The 23,365-nt window shown below is 44.2% G+C and overlaps 1 protein-coding gene across 1 annotated transcript in view; it reads right to left on the bottom strand.

The window, feature by feature from the left end:
• Positions 1-10,430: 10,430 nt before the first annotated feature.
• ND-23 (NADH dehydrogenase (ubiquinone) 23 kDa subunit) overlaps positions 10,431-23,365 on the bottom strand; it is a 35,564-nt gene continuing 22,629 nt past the window's right edge. Inside the window, exons 4-6 of the mRNA XM_070079863.1 lie at positions 19,466-19,556; positions 11,123-11,251; positions 10,431-10,596 (exon numbers count right to left, since the gene is read on the bottom strand). Coding sequence (XP_069935964.1) covers positions 10,465-10,596; positions 11,123-11,251; positions 19,466-19,556 — 352 coding nt within the window. The 3' untranslated portion in view covers positions 10,431-10,464. The remainder of the gene's footprint in view (positions 10,597-11,122; positions 11,252-19,465; positions 19,557-23,365) is intronic.

The following is a 23,365-nucleotide window of genomic DNA, read 5'->3' as shown; positions in this document are numbered from 1 at the left end:
TGAGGAGGGGTTGTTGAGGTGGTGCTGAGGAGGGGTTGTTGAGGTGGTGCTGAGGAGGGGTTGTTGAGGTGGTGCTGAGGAGGGGTTGTTGAGATGGTTTCGACATGTAGAGACTGGAAAATAGAATGACTTCGAGAATGTATATATCTGTAGTGGAGGGAAGGCGGGGTAGAGGTCGGCCTAGGAAATGTTGGAGAGAGGGGGTAAAGGAGGTTTTATGTGTGAGGGGCTTGGACTTCCAGCAGGCATGCATCAGCATGTTAGATAGGCAAATGGTTTTTAATACTTGACGTGCTGTTGGAGTGTGAGCAAAGTAACATTTATGAAGGGGTTCAGGGAAACCGGCAGGCCGGACTTGAGTCCTGGAGATGGGAAGTACAGTGCCTGCACTCTGAAGGAGGGGTGTTAATGTTGCATTTTAAAAACTGTAGTGTAAAGCACCCTTCTGGCAAGACAGTGATGGAGTGAATGTTATTATTATAATCAATGGGGAGAGCTAAACCCGTAGGATTATGCAGCACCTGTGGGGGATGTGGAAGGTATTCAGGCTTAATTCAGGGAACTGGAGCACAGATCCAATTCCCTAGATCAAGAGCCCTTCACCAGTGTCAAGGAATCTTCCCTGAGGGGAGGTACAACCTCAGGATGCCTTGTAGTTTTATTCATAATGGTAAACAGATATTGGTTACCTGACTTAGCCTTAAGTAAGGGTCCCACACAGTCAATAATTAGGTCTGCAAATGGTTCTCCATCAGTGGGTATGTGACGAAGTGGTGAGGGTTAAATGTAGTGTCTGGGTTTATCCACTTGCTGACAGATAAGATTAGATAAGACATTCACGACAGGATCAGATGTAATTCTCGTCTTATACCTGGCCAACAAAAATGTTGGAATATCCTGTAAAGGATTTTAGTGACACCTAAATGTCCTCCTAAGGATGAAGTGTAAGTTACTTCCAGGACCTGAGATCTGAATTTCTTTGGTACTACCAGTTTATCTGCTTTTATAACTCTCTTCCTCCTTACCAGTAGCTGGACTATATAGTAGGTGATTGTTCATGATATATTTAGCTGGTTGATTAGAGTTGGATTCACCTCTGGCAGGTTAAGAGCGGAAGCTAGAGAGAAGTCCCTTTGTTGGTCCTCTCAGAAGGACAGTCCCTCGGGCATGGAAACTGAAAGGTCTGGTAATCCTGCGACCCCAGAATAGGAAGGCTCGATTAGGGATTTTACACTAGAATTACGAGGCCCTGACCAGTTTTCCTCGTAAAATGAATTGTAGAGCGCTAGACTTATGACATTAGTAACAGGTGATGGGTTTCGGAATCTTGTGTTGTGCTCCTTGCTGGTTTTGAGACAGGTGTCGTTTTTAAACTCCGACTTCCATCTTTGGACGAAATCTAGAGGTCCGTCTACTACAAACTCTGTCCATACTAAACTGGTGGGAAGAAAAGTTAAGAAACCATTCTGACACAGAGTGGTTGGCCTCAAATACATCAACAAACCTAAACACTTCCATAGCAGTTGCCACAGTGTGGTCTTCTAAGAAAACCCTTACATTCAGTCCAACTGACTTAAGAAGATTGTCAGTTAGGACCATTTGCACTATTTTATTTATTTTATTATTTATTATCACACTGGCCGATTCCCACCAAGGCAGGGTGGCCCGAAAAAGAAAAACTTTCACCATCATTCACTCCATCACTGTCTTGCCAGAAGGGTGCTTTACACTACAGTTTTTAAACTGCAACATTAACACCCCTCCTTCAGAGTGCAGGCACTGTACTTCCCATCTCCAGGACTCAAGTCCGGCCTGCCGGTTTCCCTGAATCCCTTCATAAATGTTACTTTGCTCACACTCCAACAGCACGTCAAGTATTAAAAACCATTTATCTCCATTCACTCCTATCTAACACGCTCACGCATGCCTGCTGGAAGTCCAAGCCCCTCGCACACAAAACCTCCTTTACCCCCTCCCTCCAATTAGTCCACTGAAATTCAAGACCCCTGTGGACTTGGTATAACCCTTGGTAATAGATACTGGCAAGTTGGTTTAGAGAAGTGATCAATATCTCAGGACTCAAACTTTTTCTAATAAATATGCCGTAATGTTTGCTTACTTGTTTTTCTAAACCACCAGAAGACTTGTACCAGTTGGCCAAAATTTTAGATTGTGCAAGAACAAAGTCCACATGGGACTGACTCAACTGATGCTTCGCCAATATCTGGCTGGAATACACTGATATGCCCCAAGTACAGCCACTTTCACAATGTTGCCATTAGTAAAGTTTTCGTTACTCAAACCAACCACGAATTCCTGCACTTTGCAATATGAACCAGTGCTGTCCACTGCTTGAGTGGCCATCACAAAGCTCCAGCCTGATTTTTTAAAGACTTGAAACACTGCTTGGCCTCAGAATCAGAAAACCGAAGGACTAGAGACACAGATTTCTGTACATAGAAACTGTCTCCTCTCCTTCTCTTTATCAAATTCCTCCTAAGCAAAGGCACATTGCTAACTGGTGTGCTCAAGATTGAATCTAACCAACTCAAGCACTAACGAAGCTGACCAACCCCTAGACAACCCCAATTCACAACCTGTTTTCCCAGGTAGATAGTTGTCCTGTTGCTCCGGAGTTTGCCCTCCATTATGACTAAACAATGGAAGTGTGGTGTGGGAATTAATGAGATGCCCCACTCTGGCAATCACTGTTGACACAGATAACACAGGACTTCTTTATCCTGTACTCACAGACATCCCTATGGCTACACTTCTTCGGAAAAGTTAGCTGAATAACGAGAAAGACCTGCCTTTCCACATGCACAAACTAGAACAGTCTTATTTAATGTGGAGTCTACTATGGCTAGAAATTCCCTGAATCTACGAGGCCATGAACTTCTAATGACTTCTCTCTCTTTGATGCCGTGTGCACAAAGAATGGTTCCTGTAATCACTTAATATAAATTAGCAATCCCAGCATACTATCTAGCAGTGTTAATTAGTATTAATGTACACAGAAAGATTACTAGCTTCTAGTTTGATATTCAAGAAATGACTGTTCAACAATCCTGGCTATTATTTACTTTGCTTTGAGTTCTTAGCCCGCTCATATTATTATAATCATAGGGAAGCGCTAAACCCGTAGGATTATACAGAGCATGTGGGGGGAAGTGGAAGGTTTTCAGGCTCAATTCAGGGGATGGGAGCAGAGATCCGATTCCCTAGATCAAGAGCCCCTCGCCAGCGTCAAGGAACCTCCCTTGAGGGGCGCCCGCTCATAACCCTTAGCTAAATTACCCCATGTTCCTCAAAATAACAACAGCCGCCAAGTGAAGAGGTGGGGCCAGGAGCTGAGTCTGAACCCCTGCAACCACAATTAGGTGAGTACAATAAGGTGGGTGAGTACTGTGGTGTGAACAGTAATCTCAGGATGGGAGGTTGGTGAACAACACTGAGAGTTCACACTCTTGAAATGCCTCTTCTTTGTTGTTGGTCGCCTGCCTAATGTTTTGTTAACCTTGTGTAGGTCAGGTTCCACTAGGAGGTTCTATCAGTGCGGTGTTTCAGACCAGTAAAGAGCAGCTCCGCTCTGTAGGTCACAGCTCTACTCTGGTGGAGTTGCTAGCTGCCTCAATATATCTAATCTCACTACTTAATATAACATAATATTAATGTATAAGGATATACACCTACCATCCAACTTACGACCTGCTCGACTTACGGCCACTCGACTTACGACCGTGTTTTTTTTGCCAAATTTCTGGGAAATAAACAAGTATTTGTGTTGTACAGTACACAGTGTTTATCCTAAACCTTACAGTATAAAATACAATACTAACAACATAAAAAGAAAAGTAAAACATGAAATACCAAAATAAAACAATAAAATAAAGTCATTACAAAAATGTTTTGTTGATATTCAGTAGTAAAGTTCGACTTACGATCATTTCGACTTACGCCCGGTTTCTCGGAACCGAACTCGGTCGTAAGTCGGATGGTAGGTGTATTATTGATTCTAATGTTATTTACTAATGATTCAAGCCTACCTAAATCATTCTTAAGGCCTAAATCTATAAACTAGATCTATAAACACACACCCTCAGTGAAAAGCATGATAAGAGACAACAGAATAAGTTTCAGGAGCACAAGACTGTTCAACTGCCTCTTAGCATACATAAGGGGGATTACCAATAGACCCCACTGGCTGTCTTCAAGAAGGCGCTGGACAGGCACACAAAGTCAGTACCTGACCAGCCGGACTGTGGTTCATACATTGGGTTGCATGGGGCCAACAGTAACATCCTGGTTTATTGGCCCTGATCCATCATGAGGCCTGGTCACAGACCGGGCCATGGGGGTGTTGACCCCCGAAACCCTCTCCAGGTAAATGCTCTGCATAACAAGCAGCTTTCTATATACAGTGGACCCCCGGTTAACGATATTTTTTCACTCCAGAAGTATGTTCAGGTGCCAGTACTGACCGAATTTGTTCCCATAAGGAATATTGTGAAGTAGATTAGTCCATTTCAGACCCCCAAACATACACGTACAAACGCACTTACATAAATACACTTACATAATTGGTCGCATTCAGAGGTGATCGTTATGCGGGGGTCCACTGTAGTAGTATGTCAGTGATGTCAGCTATGGTCTGTATATCTTGTACATGTACTGGTAGAAATAAAGATTATTATTATTATTATGAATATGTGGTGCTGAATAGGTAAAACTGGTCAATTAGCAAGAACTCATTTAAAATTAAGTCCTTTCTAAATTATTATTATTATTATAATCAAGGGGGAAGCGCTAAACCCGGAGGATTATACAGCGCCTGGGGGGGGGATGTGGAAGGCATTCAGGCTTAATTCAGGGAACTGGAGCACAGATCCAATTCCCTAGATCAAGAGCCCCTCACCAACATCAAGAAACATTCCTTGAGGGGCGTCCTTTCTAAAATTTTCTCTTATACGTTTAAAGATATATTTTTCATTTATGTTAATTCTTTAAAAATCAATGATTTTGTACCAAAAAAAAAAATTAGAAAACTTTCCTAACCTTATTATAACAAGCGCAATTTAATTTAGCCTAATCCAACTACGTAAATATATTTCGGATAAGTTTATAATCATTTTACAATAAACACAATGAAAAATATTTTTTTCGTTAGGTTCAGAATGATTTTTGCAAAATTATTGCATATACAAATTTTTGCTTGCCTTATTTGACAAGAAGAGCGTTGCTATTTAAGTCAAAATTGCAAGTTTTGTTTATTCGGCACGACGTATACACACCAGGTATACACCATGTATACACCATGTATACACCAGGTATACACGGTGTATACACCAGGTATACACCGTGTATACACCATGTATACAACATACATTTTCTTTGTTAAGTGCTATATTAATGAATGTAACGTCATCTAGTACTGAAACTTAAAGAGTGTCTCAGTGTTGACACTGATGTTGACTCACAGTACTTACTCATCTCTTACCTTCAACTTGAACAATTTCACTCTACTCTCTCTCTCTTTCTATGTCCCCATCCCTCTCCTTTTGTCTCTTTCCATCTTTGTCTCTCCCTCCCTTTCTTATTGTCTGTTTCTATCTCTGTCACAGTTTTGTTTTTCCCATCATGCAGTGCGTGGGGGCAGGATTTATATTATATTGTGCATGCTCACCACACAACGTTCATATCTAACACAATATTTACCACTCACCACTTATCTAGGTGAGTTGAGCTCATAATGTAGACATCTCTATGTGAGGGACCCTGGTGTCAGTAACATAGATCTATGTGAGGGACCCTGGTGTCAGTATCATACATCTGTGTGAGGGACCCTGGTGTCAGTAACATACATCTGTGTGAGGGACCCTGGTGTCAGTAACATACATCTGTGTGAGGGACCCTGGTGTCAGTAACATAGATCTATGTGAGGGACCCTGGTGTCAGTAACATACATCTGTGTGAGGGACCCTGGTGTCAGTAACATACATCTGTGTGAGGGACCCTGGTGTCAGTAACATACATCTGTGTGAGGGACCCTGGTGTCAGTAACATACATCTGTGTGAGGGACCCTGGTGTCAGTAACATACATCTGTGTGAGGGACCCTGGTGTCAGTAACATACATCTGTGTGAGGGACCCTGGTGTCAGTAACATACATCTGTGTGAGGGACCCTGGTGTCAGTAACATACATCTGTGTGAGGGACCCTGGTGTCAGTAACATACATCTGTGTGAGGGACCCTGGTGTCAGTATCATACATCTGTGTGAGGGACCCTGGTGTCAGTAACATACATCTGTGTGAGGGACCCTGGTGTCAGTAACATACATCTGTGTGAGGGACCCTGGTGTCAGTAACATACATCTGTGTGAGGGACCCTGGTGTCAGTATCATACATCTGTGTGAGGGACCCTGGTGTCAGTAACATACATCTGTGCAAGGGACCCTGGTGTCAGTAACATACATCTGTGTGAGGGACCCTGGTGTCAGTAACATATATCTGTGTGAGGGACCCTGGTGTCAGTATCATACATCTGTGTGAGGGACCCTGGTGTCAGTAACATACATCTGTGCGAGGGACCCTGGTGTCAGTAACATACATCTGTGTGAGGGACCCTGGTGTCAGTAACATACATCTGTGCAAGGGACCCTGGTGTCAGTAACATACATCTGTGTGAGGGACCCTGGTGTCAGTAACATACATCTGTGCGAGGGACCCTGGTGTCAGTAACATACATCTGTGTGAGGGACCCTGGTGTCAGTAACATACATCTGCGTGAGGGACCCTGGTGTCAGTAACATACATCTGTGCGAGGGACCCTGGTGTCAGTAACATACATCTGTGTGAGGGACCCTGGTGTCAGTATCATACATCTGTGTGAGGGACCCTGGTGTCAGTAACATACATCTGTGTGAGGGACCCTGGTGTCAGTATCATACATCTGTGTGAGGGACCCTGGTGTCAGTAACATACATCTGTGTGAGGGACCCTCGTGTCAGTATCATACATCTGTGTGAGGGACCCTGGTGTCAGTAACATATATCTGTGTGAGGGACCCTGGTGTCAGTATCATACATCTGTGTGAGGGACCCTGGTGTCAGTAACATATATCTGTGTGAGGGACCCTGGTGTCAGTAACATACATCTGTGTGAGGGACCCTGGTGTCAGTAACATATATCTGTGTGAGGGACCCTGGTGTCAGTAATGTACATCTGTGTGAGGGACCCTGGTGTCAGTAACATACATCTGTGTGAGGGACCCTGGTGTCAGTAACATATATCTGTGTGAGGGACCCTGGTGTCAGTAATGTACATCTGTGTGAGGGACCCTGGTGTCAGTAACATACATCTGTGTGAGGGACCCTGGTGTCAGTAACATATATCTGTGTGAGGGACCCTGGTGTCAGTATCATACATCTGTGTGAGGGACCCTGGTGTCAGTAACATACATCTGTGTGAGGGACCCTGGTGTCAGTAACATATATCTGTGTGAGGGACCCTGGTGTCAGTAACATACATCTGTGTGAGGGACCCTGGTGTCAGTATCATACATCTGTGTGAGGGACCCTGGTGTCAGTAACATACATCTGTGCAAGGGACCCTGGTGTCAGTAACATACATCTGTGTGAGGGACCCTGGTGTCAGTAACATACATCTGTGTGAGGGACCCTGGTGTCAGTATCATACATCTGTGTGAGGGACCCTGGTGTCAGTAACATACATCTGTGCGAGGGACCCTGGTGTCAGTAACATACATCTGTGTGAGGGACCCTGGTGTCAGTAACATACATCTGTGCAAGGGACCCTGGTGTCAGTAACATACATCTGTGTGAGGGACCCTGGTGTCAGTAACATACATCTGTGTGAGGGACCCTGGTGTCAGTAACATACATCTGTGTGAGGGACCCTGGTGTCAGTAACATACATCTGTGTGAGGGACCCTGGTGTCAGTAACATACATCTGTGTGAGGGACCCTGGTGTCAGTATCATACATATGTGTGAGGGACCCTGGTGTCAGTAACATACATCTGTGTGAGGGACCCTGGTGTCAGTATCATACATCTGTGTGAGGGACCCTGGTGTCAGTAACATACATCTCCGTGAGGGACCCTGGTGTCAGTATCATACATCTGTGTGAGGGACCCTGGTGTCAGTAACATACATCTGTGTGAGGGACCCTGGTGTCAGTATCATACATCTGTGTGAGGGACCCTGGTGTCAGTAACATACATCTGTGCAAGGGACCCTGGTGTCAGTAACATACATCTGTGTGAGGGACCCTGGTGTCAGTAACATATATCTGTGTGAGGGACCCTGGTGTCAGTATCATACATCTGTGTGAGGGACCCTGGTGTCAGTAACATACATCTGTGCGAGGGACCCTGGTGTCAGTAACATACATCTGTGTGAGGGACCCTGGTGTCAGTAACATACATCTGTGCAAGGGACCCTGGTGTCAGTAACATACATCTGTGTGAGGGACCCTGGTGTCAGTAACATACATCTGTGCGAGGGACCCTGGTGTCAGTAACATACATCTGTGTGAGGGACCCTGGTGTCAGTAACATACATCTGCGTGAGGGACCCTGGTGTCAGTAACATACATCTGTGCGAGGGACCCTGGTGTCAGTAACATACATCTGTGCGAGGGACCCTGGTGTCAGTAACATACAGTGGACCCCCGCATAACGATTACCTCCGAATGCGACCAATTATGTAAGTGTATTTATGCAAGTGCGTTTGTACGTGTATGTTTGAGGGTCTGAAATGGACTAATCTACTTCACAATATTCCTTATGGGAACAAATTCGGTCAGTACTGGCACCTGAACATACTTCTGGAGTGAAAAAATATCGTTAACCGGGGGTCCACTGTACATCTGTGCGAGGGACCCTAGTGTCAGTAACATACATCTGTGTGAGGGACCCTGGTGTCAGTAACATACATCTGTGCAAGGGACCCTGGTGTCAGTAACATACATCTGTAAATAACAAAAAGGCACAATACCGAGACTGGAACGATACACAAATAACCCGCACATAAAAGAGAGAAGCTTACGACGACGTTTCGGTCCGACTGGGACCCTGGTGTCAGTAACATAGATCTGTGTGAGGGACCCTGGTGTCAGTAACATAGATCTGTGTGAGGGACCCTGGTGTCAGTAACATACATCTGTGTGAGGGACCCTGGTGTCAGTAACATAGATCTTTGTGAGGGACCCTGGTGTCAGTAACATAGATCTGTGTGAGGGACCCTGGTGTCAGTAACATAGATCTGTGTGAGAGACCCTGGTGTCAGTAACATAGATCTATGTGAGGGACCCTGGTGTCAGTAACATCGACCTACATGAGGAACCCTGGTGTCAGTAACATCGACCTACATGAGGGACCCTGGTGTCAGTAACATAGATCTGTGTGAGGGACCCTGGTGTCAGTAACATAGATCTGTGTGAGGGACCCTAGTGTCAGTAACATAGATCTGTGTGAGGGACCCTGGTGTCAGTAACATCGACCTTCATGAGGGACCCTGGTGTCAGTAACATCGACCTTCATGAGGGACCCTGGTGTCAGTAACATCGACCTTCATGAGGGACCCTGGTGTCAATAACATAGATCTTTGTATAAGTTGGCTTAAGGGCAAAGCGTGTGTGACTTGAACCTGCCTAGCATGGGGCAGCAGGTCTACCACAGTGCTCATTATATTTTCAGAATTGCATTTTCTCTTGAACTCACTCAACCTTGACATTATCCAAACAGGCTGAAAACCAATAGGGTAAATAATTAGTGCACAGAAGTCAAGGTATATATATATATTTACAAGACATAGTTTAATACACTCTTAGAGTGAAGCATCAAATAATTCCCTTACCATAGGTTCCAACACCTTCCTCACCTTAACGTACAGTCACTTCTCTTATAAAGATCTCTTATGTACAGTCACTTCTCTTAAGAACTGAGTGTAGAGGAGCTTAATAAGAAAATCCACTGTATATAAACTTTATAAGAGAACCCACTGCATATAACACATAAATATTATTATAATTTATTACCAGTACAGCAAAGTTGAGTAACATCTGCTAAAACTGTTTCTTCAAAGTCTACAACATAAATATTTTCAAAGTTTCTAAGGTAGTTTGATGTAATTTAGAAGGTGTTGAACATTTAATGTATTTTAGATGTTGAACATTTGCCTTATTTTAGGTGATGAATATTTCATTCATTTCAGAATGTGTTCAACTTTTCAAAAGCTGTTTGACGTATTTTCAAAGATGTCTAACATTTCTAACGCAGTCCGCTTCATTTTGAAAGAGGTTTGACACCTGTCAAAATTGCAACATCAGTCTGACGTCAAACTTTTCAAGGGGATTCTCACGCATTTTCAAGCTTTGAAAGATGGAGAGTTTGATGCCTTTTCAAAGGTACTTTGAGACATCTAAGACATGTGAAAGTGCTGCTAGCGGTACAGGTGGTCAGCAGCGATGTTAGCAGCTATCTCCGGTTCCCACTTGTCACCGTTACTCAGTAGTTTCTCCTTGTTGTAGAGCAGCTCCTCGTGTGTCTCTGTTGAGAACTCGAAGTTGGGACCCTGCAATACAATGCGACACTAGTGTTACTATACTGTTCTCGTATCTCACTAATGTTAAGAAACAAGGTCACTATGAGGTGTTTAATGACATGTCACTACACTCATCTCAACAATAGCATTCACTGGACATGTCAATATGCTCACCTCAATAATAATATCACTGGATATGTCACTACACTCACCTCAACAATAACAACACTGGACATGTCACTACACTCATCTCAACAATAGCATCCACTGGACATGTCACTACACTCACCTCAATAACAACATCACTGGACATGTCACTACACCCACCTCAACAATAACAACACTGGACACGTCACTACACTCACCTCAACAATAACAACACTGGAAATGTCACTACACTCATCTCAACAACAGCATCCCCTGGACATGTCACTACACTCACTTCAATAATAACATCACTGGACATGTCACTGCACTCACTTCAATAATAACATCACTGGACATGTCACTACACTCATCTCAACACTAACATCACTGGACATGCCAATACACTCACCTCAACAATAGCATCCACTGGACATGCCTCCTGGCAGAAGCCACAATATATACACTTGGTCATGTCAATGTCGTACCTCGTCGTACGTCTGGCGCCGTCTTTCCTCTCCTCAGCCTCGATGGTGATAGCCTGAAGCATATACAGTATTCCTCAGTATACCTGGCAGTATACCTCAGTATACCTGGCAGGTATACTGAGGTATACTGCCAGGTATATTGGGTGTGACCACTGACTAGTCACACTGCAGTGAGAAGGGAAGATGCCACTATATATACCAGAGGAAGGGACCGGCAAAACAAGTGAAAGGAGTAGTAGCTGTGGTGGTAGAGGTAGTGGTGGACAGTAATACAATAGTGGCAGAGGTGGTAATGCGGTGGTGGCGATGGCAGACAACAACAGGCTATCAACAACAGGAATTACAGCACCAGGAAAAGTTGACAGGTCAGGAGTGTGAGATCAACAGTGACAGCAGGAATAAAGGGATGTAATTATGTCAGTGGCAGCACGATGGACAGGTGAAGTACAGGAGGGCCCCAGTACATGTCATTTTCAGTGTTCCACACTTCTCTTGGCTTTCAATTGAGCCATTGTTCATTATCTTCGACAGAAGACGGTCTCTCTGGTGCTCAACAGATGGAGGATCAAGCCCCCGCACAATGTTTGGTGCTCAATGACCACATGGCTCAGGTGCTCAATGACCACACGGCTCAGGTGCTCAATGACCACACGGCTCAGGTGCTCAATGACCGCAAGGCTCAGGTGCTTAACACGAACTCAATTAAAAATAAAGTATCAGTCAGTCAGGGAGAAGTTGGACCAAGAGTTGTTGGAAATAAAGTGCTCAAGTTTCTTTTCTAGTTCTGTAGAATGAATTTATGAAATAATGCGAGCAGTGTGGAAAACAACAGTACAGTGGACCCCCGCTTTACGATCACCTCCCAATGCGACCCATTATGTAAGTGTATTTATGTAAGTGCGTTTGTACGTGTATGTTTGGGGGTCCGAAATGGACTAATCTAATTCACAATATTCCTTATGGGAACAAATTCGTTCAGTAATGGCACCTGAACATACTTCTGGAATGAAATAATATCGTAAACCGGGGGTCCACTGTAGTGAGAATATTATGTAGATCATAATGTAAGGAGAGAGTGAGACAGAGTGAGAAAGTGAGAGTGAGTGAGAGAGAGAGTGAGAGAGTGACCCATCCTGGATAGATCCGTCATGTCAGCAGAGCCTTCAACACAGGAGGGATGTGGGTGGCCTTACTGTTATGTACAAGACCGCTGTCCACGAAGTGGACAGCGTGAAGCAAGCTTCTATACCACAAGACGGGCAGCCAGCAGCAACTTCACTCTGGCTGTACCCTTCTCCACAACATCACTTCATCTGAGATCATTTATCTCCAGGATGACTCGAGTCTGGAACACATTCGTACAGTATTATGATGTCAACAAGATAAAGTCGGTTGATCAGATGAAAATACTGGCCCACAGCTCACCCACAGATGGCTCCAATGTCATCCTGTTCCCTACTTGTACGTTTCATAACAATAAAAATGCTTTCAAAATAAGAGGATGCGCACACACACACACACACACACACACACACACACACACACACACACACACACACACACACACACACACACACACACACACACAACACACAACACACACACACAACACACACACACAACACACACACACAACACACACACACAACACACACACAACACACACACACAACACACACACACAACACACACACACAACACACACACAACACACACACACACACACAACACACACACACACACACACACACACACACAACACACACACACACACACACACACACACACACACACACACACACACACACACACACATACAACAGGCCTAGTGTCTAATCGACATGTGCCTAGGACCAAATGGTAACTAACACACACACACGCACACACAGGAAGGTGTATCTCGACCGCAACAGAACACAAGAAGAAAGGCAGAAACTGAGAGACATGGTACAGAGGTGAAAGGAGGAAAGAGAGGGGATGGAGAAGACAGACAGAAGATCCCAGACCCAGGAAGATCAAATACAGCCTCCCTCACAACTTCCTATAGAAGCCTCCCAACCAGGTCAACCCCAGTGCAACCAAACACTCTAAATCAAAACACCCATGCCACATCCAATGCCCCCACCCACTACATTACAAACTCCACCCCCACAGCAACAACCCATAGTTCCTTACCAGGTCTCCCACTTCCCCAACCCCAATATACCTCCCAGACCACAGTCTTAGAAAAGAAGTTGAAGGTGTGGTATACAAATGCAGATGGAATAACAAACAAGTATGAGGAGTGGCACGAAAGAATCAAAGAGACATCCCCAGACATAATAGCACTCACAGAAACAAAACTCACCAGAATAATAACAGATTCAATCTTTCCATCCGGATATCAAATCCTCAGGAAAGACAGAGGGAGGAGAGGGGGAGGAGGAGTTGCACTGCTCATTAAAAACCAGTGGGGTTTTGAGAAAATGGAAGGAATGGATGGTACGGGCGAAAGGGACTACTTAGTAGGAACAATCCAGTCTGAGGGACATAAGGTGATAATTGCAGTAATGTACAACCCACCACAGAACTGCAGGAGGCCAAGAGAAGAATACGATGAGAGCAACAGAGCAATGATCGACACACTAGCCGAGGTGGCCAGGAGAGCACACATGGGGGGAGCAAAGTTACTAGTTATGGGTGATTTCAATCACAAGGAGATTGACTGGGAAAACCTGGAGCCCCATGGGGGTCCCAAAACATGGAGAGCCAAGATGATGGATGTGGTACTGGAAAACCTCATGCATCAACATGTTAGAGACACTACCAGAGAGAGAGGAGAGGATGAACCAGCAAGGCTGGACCTTGTATTCACCATGAGTAGTTCGGACATCAAGGGTATCATGTATGAAAGGCCCCTGGGAGCTAGTGATCATGTGGTTCTGTGCTTCGACTACATAGTTGAGCTCCAAGTGGAGAGAGTAGCAGGAATAGGCTGGGAAAAACCAAACTACAAAAGGGGGAACTACTCAGGCATGAGGAACTTCCTTCAAGACATTCAGTGGGAGAGGGAACTGACAGGAAAACCAGTACAAGAAATGATGGACTATGTAGCAACAAAATGCAAGGAGGCAGAGGAGAGGTTTGTTCCCAAGGGAAACAGAAATAATGGGAAGAACAGAACGAGTCCTTGGTTCGCCCAAAGGTGTAGGGAGGCAAAAACTAGGTGTACTAGAGAATGGAAAAGGTACAGAAGACAGAGAACTCAGGAAAATAAAGAAATCAGCCGAAGAGCCAGAAACGAATATGCACAGATAAGAAGGGAGGCTCAGAGACAATATGAAAATGACATAGCATCAAAAGTAAAGACTGACCCGAAGCTGTTGTACAGCCACATCAGGAGGAAAACAACAGTCAAGGACCAGGTAATCAGACTAAGGAAGGGTGATGGGGAATTCACAAGAAACGACCGAGAGGTTTGTCAGGAGCTCAACACAAGATTTAAAGAGGTATTTACAGTGGAAACCAGTAGGACTCCAAGAAATCAGAACTGGGAGGCACACCAGCAAGTGCTGGATGAGGTACATATAACCAAGGAGGAGGTGAAGAAGCTGCTATGCGAACTTGACACCTCAAAGGCGGTGGGATCAGACAATATCTCTCCATGGGTCCTTAAAGAGGGTGCAGAGATATTGTGTGAGCCATTAACAAAGATCTTCAACACATCATTTGAAACTGGGCAACTCCCTGAGGTATGGAAAATGGCAAATGTAGTCCCAATTTTTAAAAAGGGAGACAGACATGAGGCACTAAACTACAGACCTGTATCACTAACGTGTATAGTATGCAAGGTAATGCAGAAGATCATCAGGAGGAGAGTGGTGGGGCACCTGGAAAGAAACAAGTGTATAATTGACAACCAGCACAGTTTCAGGGAAGGAAAATCCTGTGTCACAAACCTACTAGAGTTTTATGACAAGGTGACAGAAGTAAGACAAGAGAGAGAGGGGTGGATCGACTGCATATTTTTGGACTGCAAGAAGGCCTTCGACACAGTTCCTCACAAGAGGTTACTGCAAAAGCTAGAGGATCAGGCACACATAACAGGAAAGGCACTGCAATGGATCAGAGAATATCTGACAGGGAGGCAACAACGAGTCATGGTACGCGACGAGGTGTCAGAGTGGGCGCCTGTGACAAGCGGGGTTCCACAGGGGTCAGTCCTAGGACCTGTTCTGTTCTTGGTATATGTGAACGACATAACGGAAGGGATAGACTCAGAAGTGTCCTTGTTTGCAGATGATGCGAAGTTAATGAGAAGAATAAAATCGGACGAGGATCAGGCAGGACTACAAAGAGACCTGGACAGGCTACAAGCCTGGTCCAGTAACTGGCTCCTTGAATTTAACCCTGCCAAATGCAAAGTCATGAAGATTGGGGAAGGGCAAAGAAGACCGCAGACACAATATAGTTTAGATGGCCAAAGACTGCAAACCTCACTCAAGGAAAAAGATCTGGGGGTGAGTATAACACCGAGCATATCTCCTGAGGCACACATCAATCAGATAACTGCTGCAGCATACGGGCGCCTGGCAAACCTACGGATAGCGTTCCGATACCTCAGTAAGGATTCGTTTAAGACTCTGTATACCATCTACGTCAGGCCCATACTGGAGTATGCAGCACCAGTTTGGAATCCACACCTAGTCAAGCACGTCAAGAAATTAGAGAAAGTGCAAAGGTTTGCAACAAGACTAGTCCCAGAGCTACGGGGATTGTCCTACGAAGAAAGGTTGAGGGAAATCGGCCTGACGACACTGGAGGACAGGAGGGTCAGGGGAGACATGATAACGACATATAAAATACTGCGCGGAATAGACAAGGTGGACAAAGACGGGATGTTCCAGAGATGGGACACAGACACAAGAGGTCACAATTGGAAGTTGAAGACTCAGATGAATCAAAGGGATGTTAGGAAGTATTTCTTCAGTCATAGAGTAGTCAGGCCATGGAATAGCCTAGAAAGGGATGTAGTGGAGGCAGGAACCATACATAGTTTTAAGGCGAGGTATGATAGAGCTCATGTAGCAGGGAGAGAGAGGACCTAGTAGCAATCAGCGAAGAGGCGGGGCCAGGAGCTGTGACTCGACCCCTGCAACCACAAATAGGTGAGCAAATAGGTGAGTACACACACACACACACACACGCACACACACACACACACACACACACACACACACACACACACACACACACACACACACACACACACACACACACACAGGCCCGGTGGCCTGGTGGCTAAAGCTCCCGCTTCACACACGGAGGGCCCGGGTTCGATTCCTGGCGGGTGGAAACATTTCGACACGTTTCCTTACACCTGTTGTCCTGTTCACCTAGCAGCAAATAGGTACCTGGGTGTTAGTGGACTGGTGTGGGTCGCATCCTGGGGGACAAGATTAAGGACCCCAATGGAAATAAGTTAGACAGTCCTCGATGACGCACTGACTTTCTTGGGTTATCCTGGGTGGCTAACCCTCCGGGGTTAAAAATCCGAACGAAATCTTATCTTATCTTATCACACACACACACAGACACAGAGATAGAGAGATAGAGATATAGATAGAGAGAGAGAGAGAGAGCACAATGATGTTGATGTAGGGTGAAGAAGCCATCATCAATTTTGAGCTTTAATAATAATAATAATGATACGGTGGTACCCCAAGTTTCGAACTTTCTTTGTTCCAGAAGGCTGTTAGTCCATTAAAGAACAAATATGTTCCCATAAGGAATGACAAAAATTAGATTAAGTCAGTTTGAGACCCCAAAAATACACTTACAAAAGCACTTACAATAATACACTTATATAATTGGTAGAGTTGGGAACTGTTCGAAACTCGGGGTACCACTGCAATAATAATAATAGTTAATTAAGAAACTTTCGTTTTTCCTTTTTGGGCCGCCCGGCTTTGGTGGGATACAGCCGGTTTGTTGAAAGAAAGAAGAATAGTTAATTTGTACAAGTACATGATACAACTCATATAGACATCAATGACATATTCTTTCAACAAACTGGGCGTATCCCACCGAGGCGGAGCATCCCAAAAGGAAAAAGGAAAGTTTCTCCTTTTAAATTTAGTAATGTATACAGGAGAAGGTGTTACTAGCCCCTTGCTCCCGGCATGTTAGTCACCTCTTAAGACACACATCTTACGGAGGAAGAATTTTGTTCCACTTCCCCATGGAGAGAAGAGAAAATAAACAAGAACTAGTAAGAAAATAGAAGAACAGCCAGAAGGGTGTGTGTATATACATGCATGTGGAGAGAGAGAGAGAGAGAGAGAGAGAGAGAGAGAGAGAGAGAGAGAGAGAGAGAGACAGAGAGAGAGAGAGAGAGAGAGAGAGAGAGAGAGAGAGAGAGAGAGAGAGAGAGAGAGAGAGAGAGAGAGAGAGAGATTGATTGATTTTGAGTGCGTGGGGAGTTTTGAACCAACTGAGAGAGTACTCGTGGTTTGGGATCTCAATGTTAAACTGGGTAAAAATGTTGTAAAGGGAGTAGTAGGTAAATTTGGGGTGCCAGGGGTAAATGAAAATGGGGAGCCTTTAACTGAGTTATGTGTAGAAAGAAGTTTGGTAATAATACATATTTTATGAAAGAGAGGATAAATAAGTATACAAGATATAATATAGCACGTATTGGTGGATAAAAGGTTGATGGGTAGGCTGATGGGCAACGGATATATCGTATCATTATCTAGTTGTAGCTACAGTTAAAGTAAGAGGTAGATGGCCCAAAGAAAAGTGGCAACAGTAAGTAAGAGAGAGATGAAAGTTTATAAATTAAAGGAGGAGAGAAAGTTCGGGTTATATCTCACTGTCAAGAAATTTTGCCGACAATAAGAAAAATTTTTGAGGTAAACACGTTAAGAAAGCTTAGGGAACGAATGGATTTTTTCAGTTAAAAACAAAGTACTGGAGTTAGTAGATGGGGAGATGGAGGTATTGGGAAGATGGTGGGAATATTTTGAGGAACTTTTAAATGTTGAAAAGAGGGAGGCAGTAATTTCGTGCACTGGCCAGGGAGGTATAACATCTTTTAGGAGTGAAGAAGAGCAGGATGTGAGTGTGGGGGAGGTGCGTGAGGCATTACGTAGAATGAAAGAGGGTAAAGCAGCTGGAACTGACGGGATCATGACAGAAATTTTAAAAGCAGAGGGGGTGGGATGTAGTGCTGAAGAGGTTGGTATTTTTGTTTACTAAATGTGCGAAAGAGGGGAAGGCACCTAGGGATTGACAGAAAGCATGTATGGTTCCTTTATACAAAGGGAAGGTTGAAAAAAAGAGACTTTAAAAATTATAGGGTAAGAAGTTTACCGAGTTCTAGCCAGTAGGTTGGTAGACAGCAGCCGCCCAGGGAGGTACTACCGTCCTGCCAAGTGAGTGTAAAACGAAAGCCTGTAATTGTTTTACATGATGGTAGGATTGCTGGTGTCTTTTCTCTGTCTCATAAACATGCAAGATTTCAGACACATCTTCCTACTTCTACTTACACTTAGGTCACACTACACATACATGTACAAGCATATATATACACACCTCTCTGGGTTTTCTTCTATTTTCTTTCTAGTTCTTGTTCTTGTTTATTTCCTCTTATCTCCATGGGGAAATGGAACAGAATTCTTCCTCTGTAAGCCGTGTGTGTTGTAAGAGGTGACTAAAATGCCGGGAGCAAGGGGCTAGTAACCCCTTCTCCTGTACAAATTACTAAATTTAAAATGAAAAACTTTCGTTTTTTCTCTTGGGCCACCCCATCTCAATGGGATATGGCTGGTACGTTGAAAGAAAGAAGAATATACATGTATATATATATATCAGTGCCCTTCCCTTCTCAATTGTGTGTGACTAGTTAATGGTGTAAGTTGGACCTGAACATCATTATAACGTTAAATTCGACTAGCGATACATTTTAACGCTAACATTTTGCCTTGACTACGCTAAAAAAACTCGACTAACGATATTCGTTCTCGGGTACCAATTAATATCGTTAGTCAAGGGTCCACTGTATATCGTTCCTGTCAGTATACCTGTTAATATACCTGTTATTATACCTCTACTGTAGTTTACTGGAGTCAATATACCACAATGTCTTCAAAAGACAAATGAATGTATAAAGAAAAGCTTTATAAGGCAACTGACTGAATACTGAAGAACTTTATTAAGAGCAGTGACAATATCAAAAACAATTAACACACATTTCTAAGTCATTACAGTTACAGTATAGTACTGACCTGGGCGGGACAAATTGCCTCACAGAGTTTACAAGCGATGCAGCGTTCTTCACCTGACGGGTAGCGACGCAAGGCGTGTTCTCCGCGGAATCTATGGCAAGAAAGTAATGTTAACTTGAGGGAAGAACATTAAGACTGGGTGGTTGGTTAATGGGGTTTAAAGTCTACTACTACACCAAGGTCATTAACCACTTTGCCGTCCGTGCTGTAGTACTACAGCCTTGAGGTCAGTGTTCGTGCTGTAGTACTACAGCCTTGAGGTCAGTGTTCGTGCTGTAGTACTACAGCCTTGAGGTCAGTGTTCGTGCTGTAGTACTACAGCCTTGAGGTCAGTGTTCGTGCTGTAGTACTACAGCCTTGAGGTCAGTGTTCATGCTGTAGTACTACAGCCTTGAGGTCAGTGTTCGTGCTGTAGTACTACAGCCTTGAGGTCAGTGTTCGTGCTGTAGTACTACAGCCTTGAGGTCAGTGTTCATGCTGTAGTACTACAGCCTTGAGGTCAGTGTTCGTGCTGTAGTACTACAGTCTTGAGATCAGGGTTCATGCTGTAGTACTACAGCCTTGAGGTCAGTGTTCGTGCTGTAGTACTACAGCCTTGAGATCAGGGTTCATGCTGTAGTACTACAGCCTTGAGGTCAGTGTTCGTGCTGTAGTACTACAGCCTTGAGGTCAGTGTTCATGCTGTAGTACTACAGCCTTGAGATCAGTGTTCATGCTGTAGTACTACAGCCTTGAGGTCAGTGTTCGTGCTGTAGTACTACAGCCTTGAGGTCAGTGTTCATGCTGTAGTACTACAGCCTTGAGGTCAGTGTTCGTGCTGTAGTACTACAGCCTTGAGGTCAGGGTTCATGCTGTAGTACTACAGCCTTGAGGTCAGTGTTCATGCTGTAGTACTACAGTCTTGAGGTCAGTGTTCATGCTGTAGTACTACAGTCTTGAGGTCAGGGTTCATGCTGTAGTACTACAGTCTTGAGGTCAGGGTTCATGCTGTAGTACTACAGCCTTGAGGTCAGGGTTCATGCTGTAGTACTACAGCCTTGAGGTCAGTGTTCATGCTGTAGTACTACAGCCTTGAGGTCAGGGTTCATGCTGTAGTACTACAGCCTTGAGGTCAGTGTTCATGCTGTAGTACTACAGCCTTGAGGTCAGGGTTCATGCTGTAGTACTACAGCCTTGAGGTCAGTGTTCATGCTGTAGTACTACAGTCTTGAGGTCAGTGTTCATGCTGTAGTACTACAGCCTTGAGGTCAGGGTTCATGCTGTAGTACTACAGCCTTGAGGTCAGTGTTCGTGCTGTAGTACTACAGCCTTGAGGTCAGTGTTCGTGCTGTAGTACTACAGCCTTGAGGTCAGGATTCGTGCTGTAGTACTACAGCCTTGAGGTCAGGGTTCATGCTGTAGTACTACAGCCTTGAGGTCAGGGTTCATGCTGTAGTACAACAGCCTTGAGATCAGGATTCATGCTGTAGTACTACAGCCTTGAGGTCAGGGTTCATGCTGTAGTACTACAGCCTTGAGGTCAGGATTCGTGCTGTAGTACTACAGCCTTGAGGTCAGTGTTCGTGCTGTAGTACTACAGCCTTGAGGTCAGTGTTCGTGCTGTAGTACTACAGCCTTGAGGTCAGTGTTCGTGCTGTAGTACTACAGCCTTGAGGTCAGTGTTCGTGCTGTAGTACTACAGCCTTGAGGTCAGTCTCCGTGCCATAGTAGTACCCAAAATTCTAGCAGCTTTAAATTAAGCGAGTGAAGGCTTATAGGCCTACATCTAAGAGAATAGGTCTGCATGGTTTGTGTGCACAGTAAACAAAAAATCAGGGTGCCAGCATTGCATTAAGGAAATGCTATCTCAGTACGCTTTGCTCACCATGCCTCGACGTAGCAAAACATTCACTCGCTGTCGAACTGGAAATCTCTTCCTAAGTGACAATTCTTCCACGGATTAAAATGGACGTGAAGAGGAATTTATGGATCTGAACAATTTGTAACCAAAAGCAACACTCAGGATATCAAAAATAGTGCCAAAAATCCTGACGACCCTCAATCTTCCACCTATGGTGCTTGTCCACCTGGGTCAGTTGTACCTCGCTGTAAACATAAGCTTATATTTTCCAGTGGCTAGGCCTCAGATGTGAGCAATGGTGATGACACTGATGTGGACATTGATTTTATTGCTCTTGATGGCCATTCAAGTAGTGACAGTAAGGAAGAATATTCTCCAGTGAAGCGTCGGTGTAGTATATAACGCCACATATGGTCTGGTAATGTGCCATATGTACCTCCAAGGGAACGGAATACATCCTGTGACCCTACACTAGGAACAGTGAAAGTGACAATGATGTTGCTACAACAGGGATGGATAATAGACCGTATGCGTCAGGTGGTGGTGGTGCAGCACCAGCAGCACCCCAGGCTAGGAGCCATGCCGCTGACTCAGCACATCCACGATCCAGGGCATCCTCAACCACCCCCCACAACACAACCTGCACAACCATGACTACAACCACAACCAGCTACTAATATCCAGTACCCACCAATAGACCGCATCTGGGATTGGCAGCAAAATGCAAATTTTGTGTCCAGCCCCTATCAATTTGACGACAATCACATTGGGATCCTGCCAAATTGTACCCTTGGGAACACTGCAAGTGAACTGAAATTCTCTGAACTCATTTTTGACCAGCCCCTGATGGAAATTATTGTCAGGGAAAGTAACAGCTACTTTGATTATTATTTGTAGATGAATGGTTCAGAGAACCGACATGTTGATAAATTAGACACATGTGCAACTCTTGGGTATCTTTATTGAGGAAACGTTTCACCACACAGTGGCTTCATCAGTCCATATGTAGGAGAAACTTGAAGAACAGGAGGAGAATGAGGTAATCAGTCCCTCAACCTTGAGTCGATGTGTTCAGTCCATCAATCTTGAATAGAATACGGCATATCAGCGGAGAAGCAGCTTATAAACCGTATGGCAGGAGAGGTGCAGCAGTCATGGGTCGTGTCACATTTGTTCAATGTGGAAGTAGGTCGTGCCCAAGAATTAGGCAAGCGAAGAATTCCTAAGTATTAAGATCCCAAGAAGTTGCAGTGTCTGACAGATTTGTAGATGAATGGTTCAGAGAACCGACATGTTGATAAATTAGACACAAGTGCAACTCTTGGGTATCTTTATTGAGGAAACGTCTGATGAAGCCACTGTGTGGCAAAACGTTTCCTCAATAAAGATACCCAAGAGTTGCACTTGTGTCTAATTTATCTACTTTGATTATACCATGGCATATACAATGATTTCACAAACCATACCACAGGCGGGGATTGAACTCATGACGAGCGAGTCATAAAAGTAATGATCCACCACAGTCAAGACTCCGCTGGTGGAAGGAAACAACTGTGGCTGAGATGTATTTGTTTTTTGCCACAATAATACTTATGCCACATGGGTATAAGCATAATATCAAATCATACAGGTCTACAGACTACCTAATTTCTACCCCGGCCTTCAGTGATATTGTTCCAGTTAACATATTTATCCTATTACATATGCTACATTTCTAAGACAAAACAAGGCCGGACAGAAACAACAGGTTTTATAATAGGAATGTATTTATGGATCTGAAACAAAAGTTCAATATGTATTTTTACCCTTTCAGGAAGCTTGTTATTGATGAGTCTCTGATTTTGTTCAAAGGTAGACTGTTGTTCAGGCAGTATATACCGAGCAAGAGGAAACACTTAGGTATCAAATTGCTTGTACTTTGTGACTGTGACAGTCGTCTTGTATTGGATATAACTTTATACACTAGAAGTAATACACTGGAAGATACCAGGAAGTTATTGAATATCTCGGGTGATGTGTTGAGAACAATGATGGAACCATATCTGGTAAGGGGCATACTT

This window comes from Cherax quadricarinatus, unplaced genomic scaffold, assembly GCF_038502225.1.
Source record: "Cherax quadricarinatus isolate ZL_2023a unplaced genomic scaffold, ASM3850222v1 Contig30, whole genome shotgun sequence".
NCBI lineage: Eukaryota > Metazoa > Arthropoda > Malacostraca > Decapoda > Parastacidae > Cherax > Cherax quadricarinatus.
Note: the sequence above shows the minus strand (reverse complement) of the source record. Positions and strands in the feature narration are given on the sequence as shown.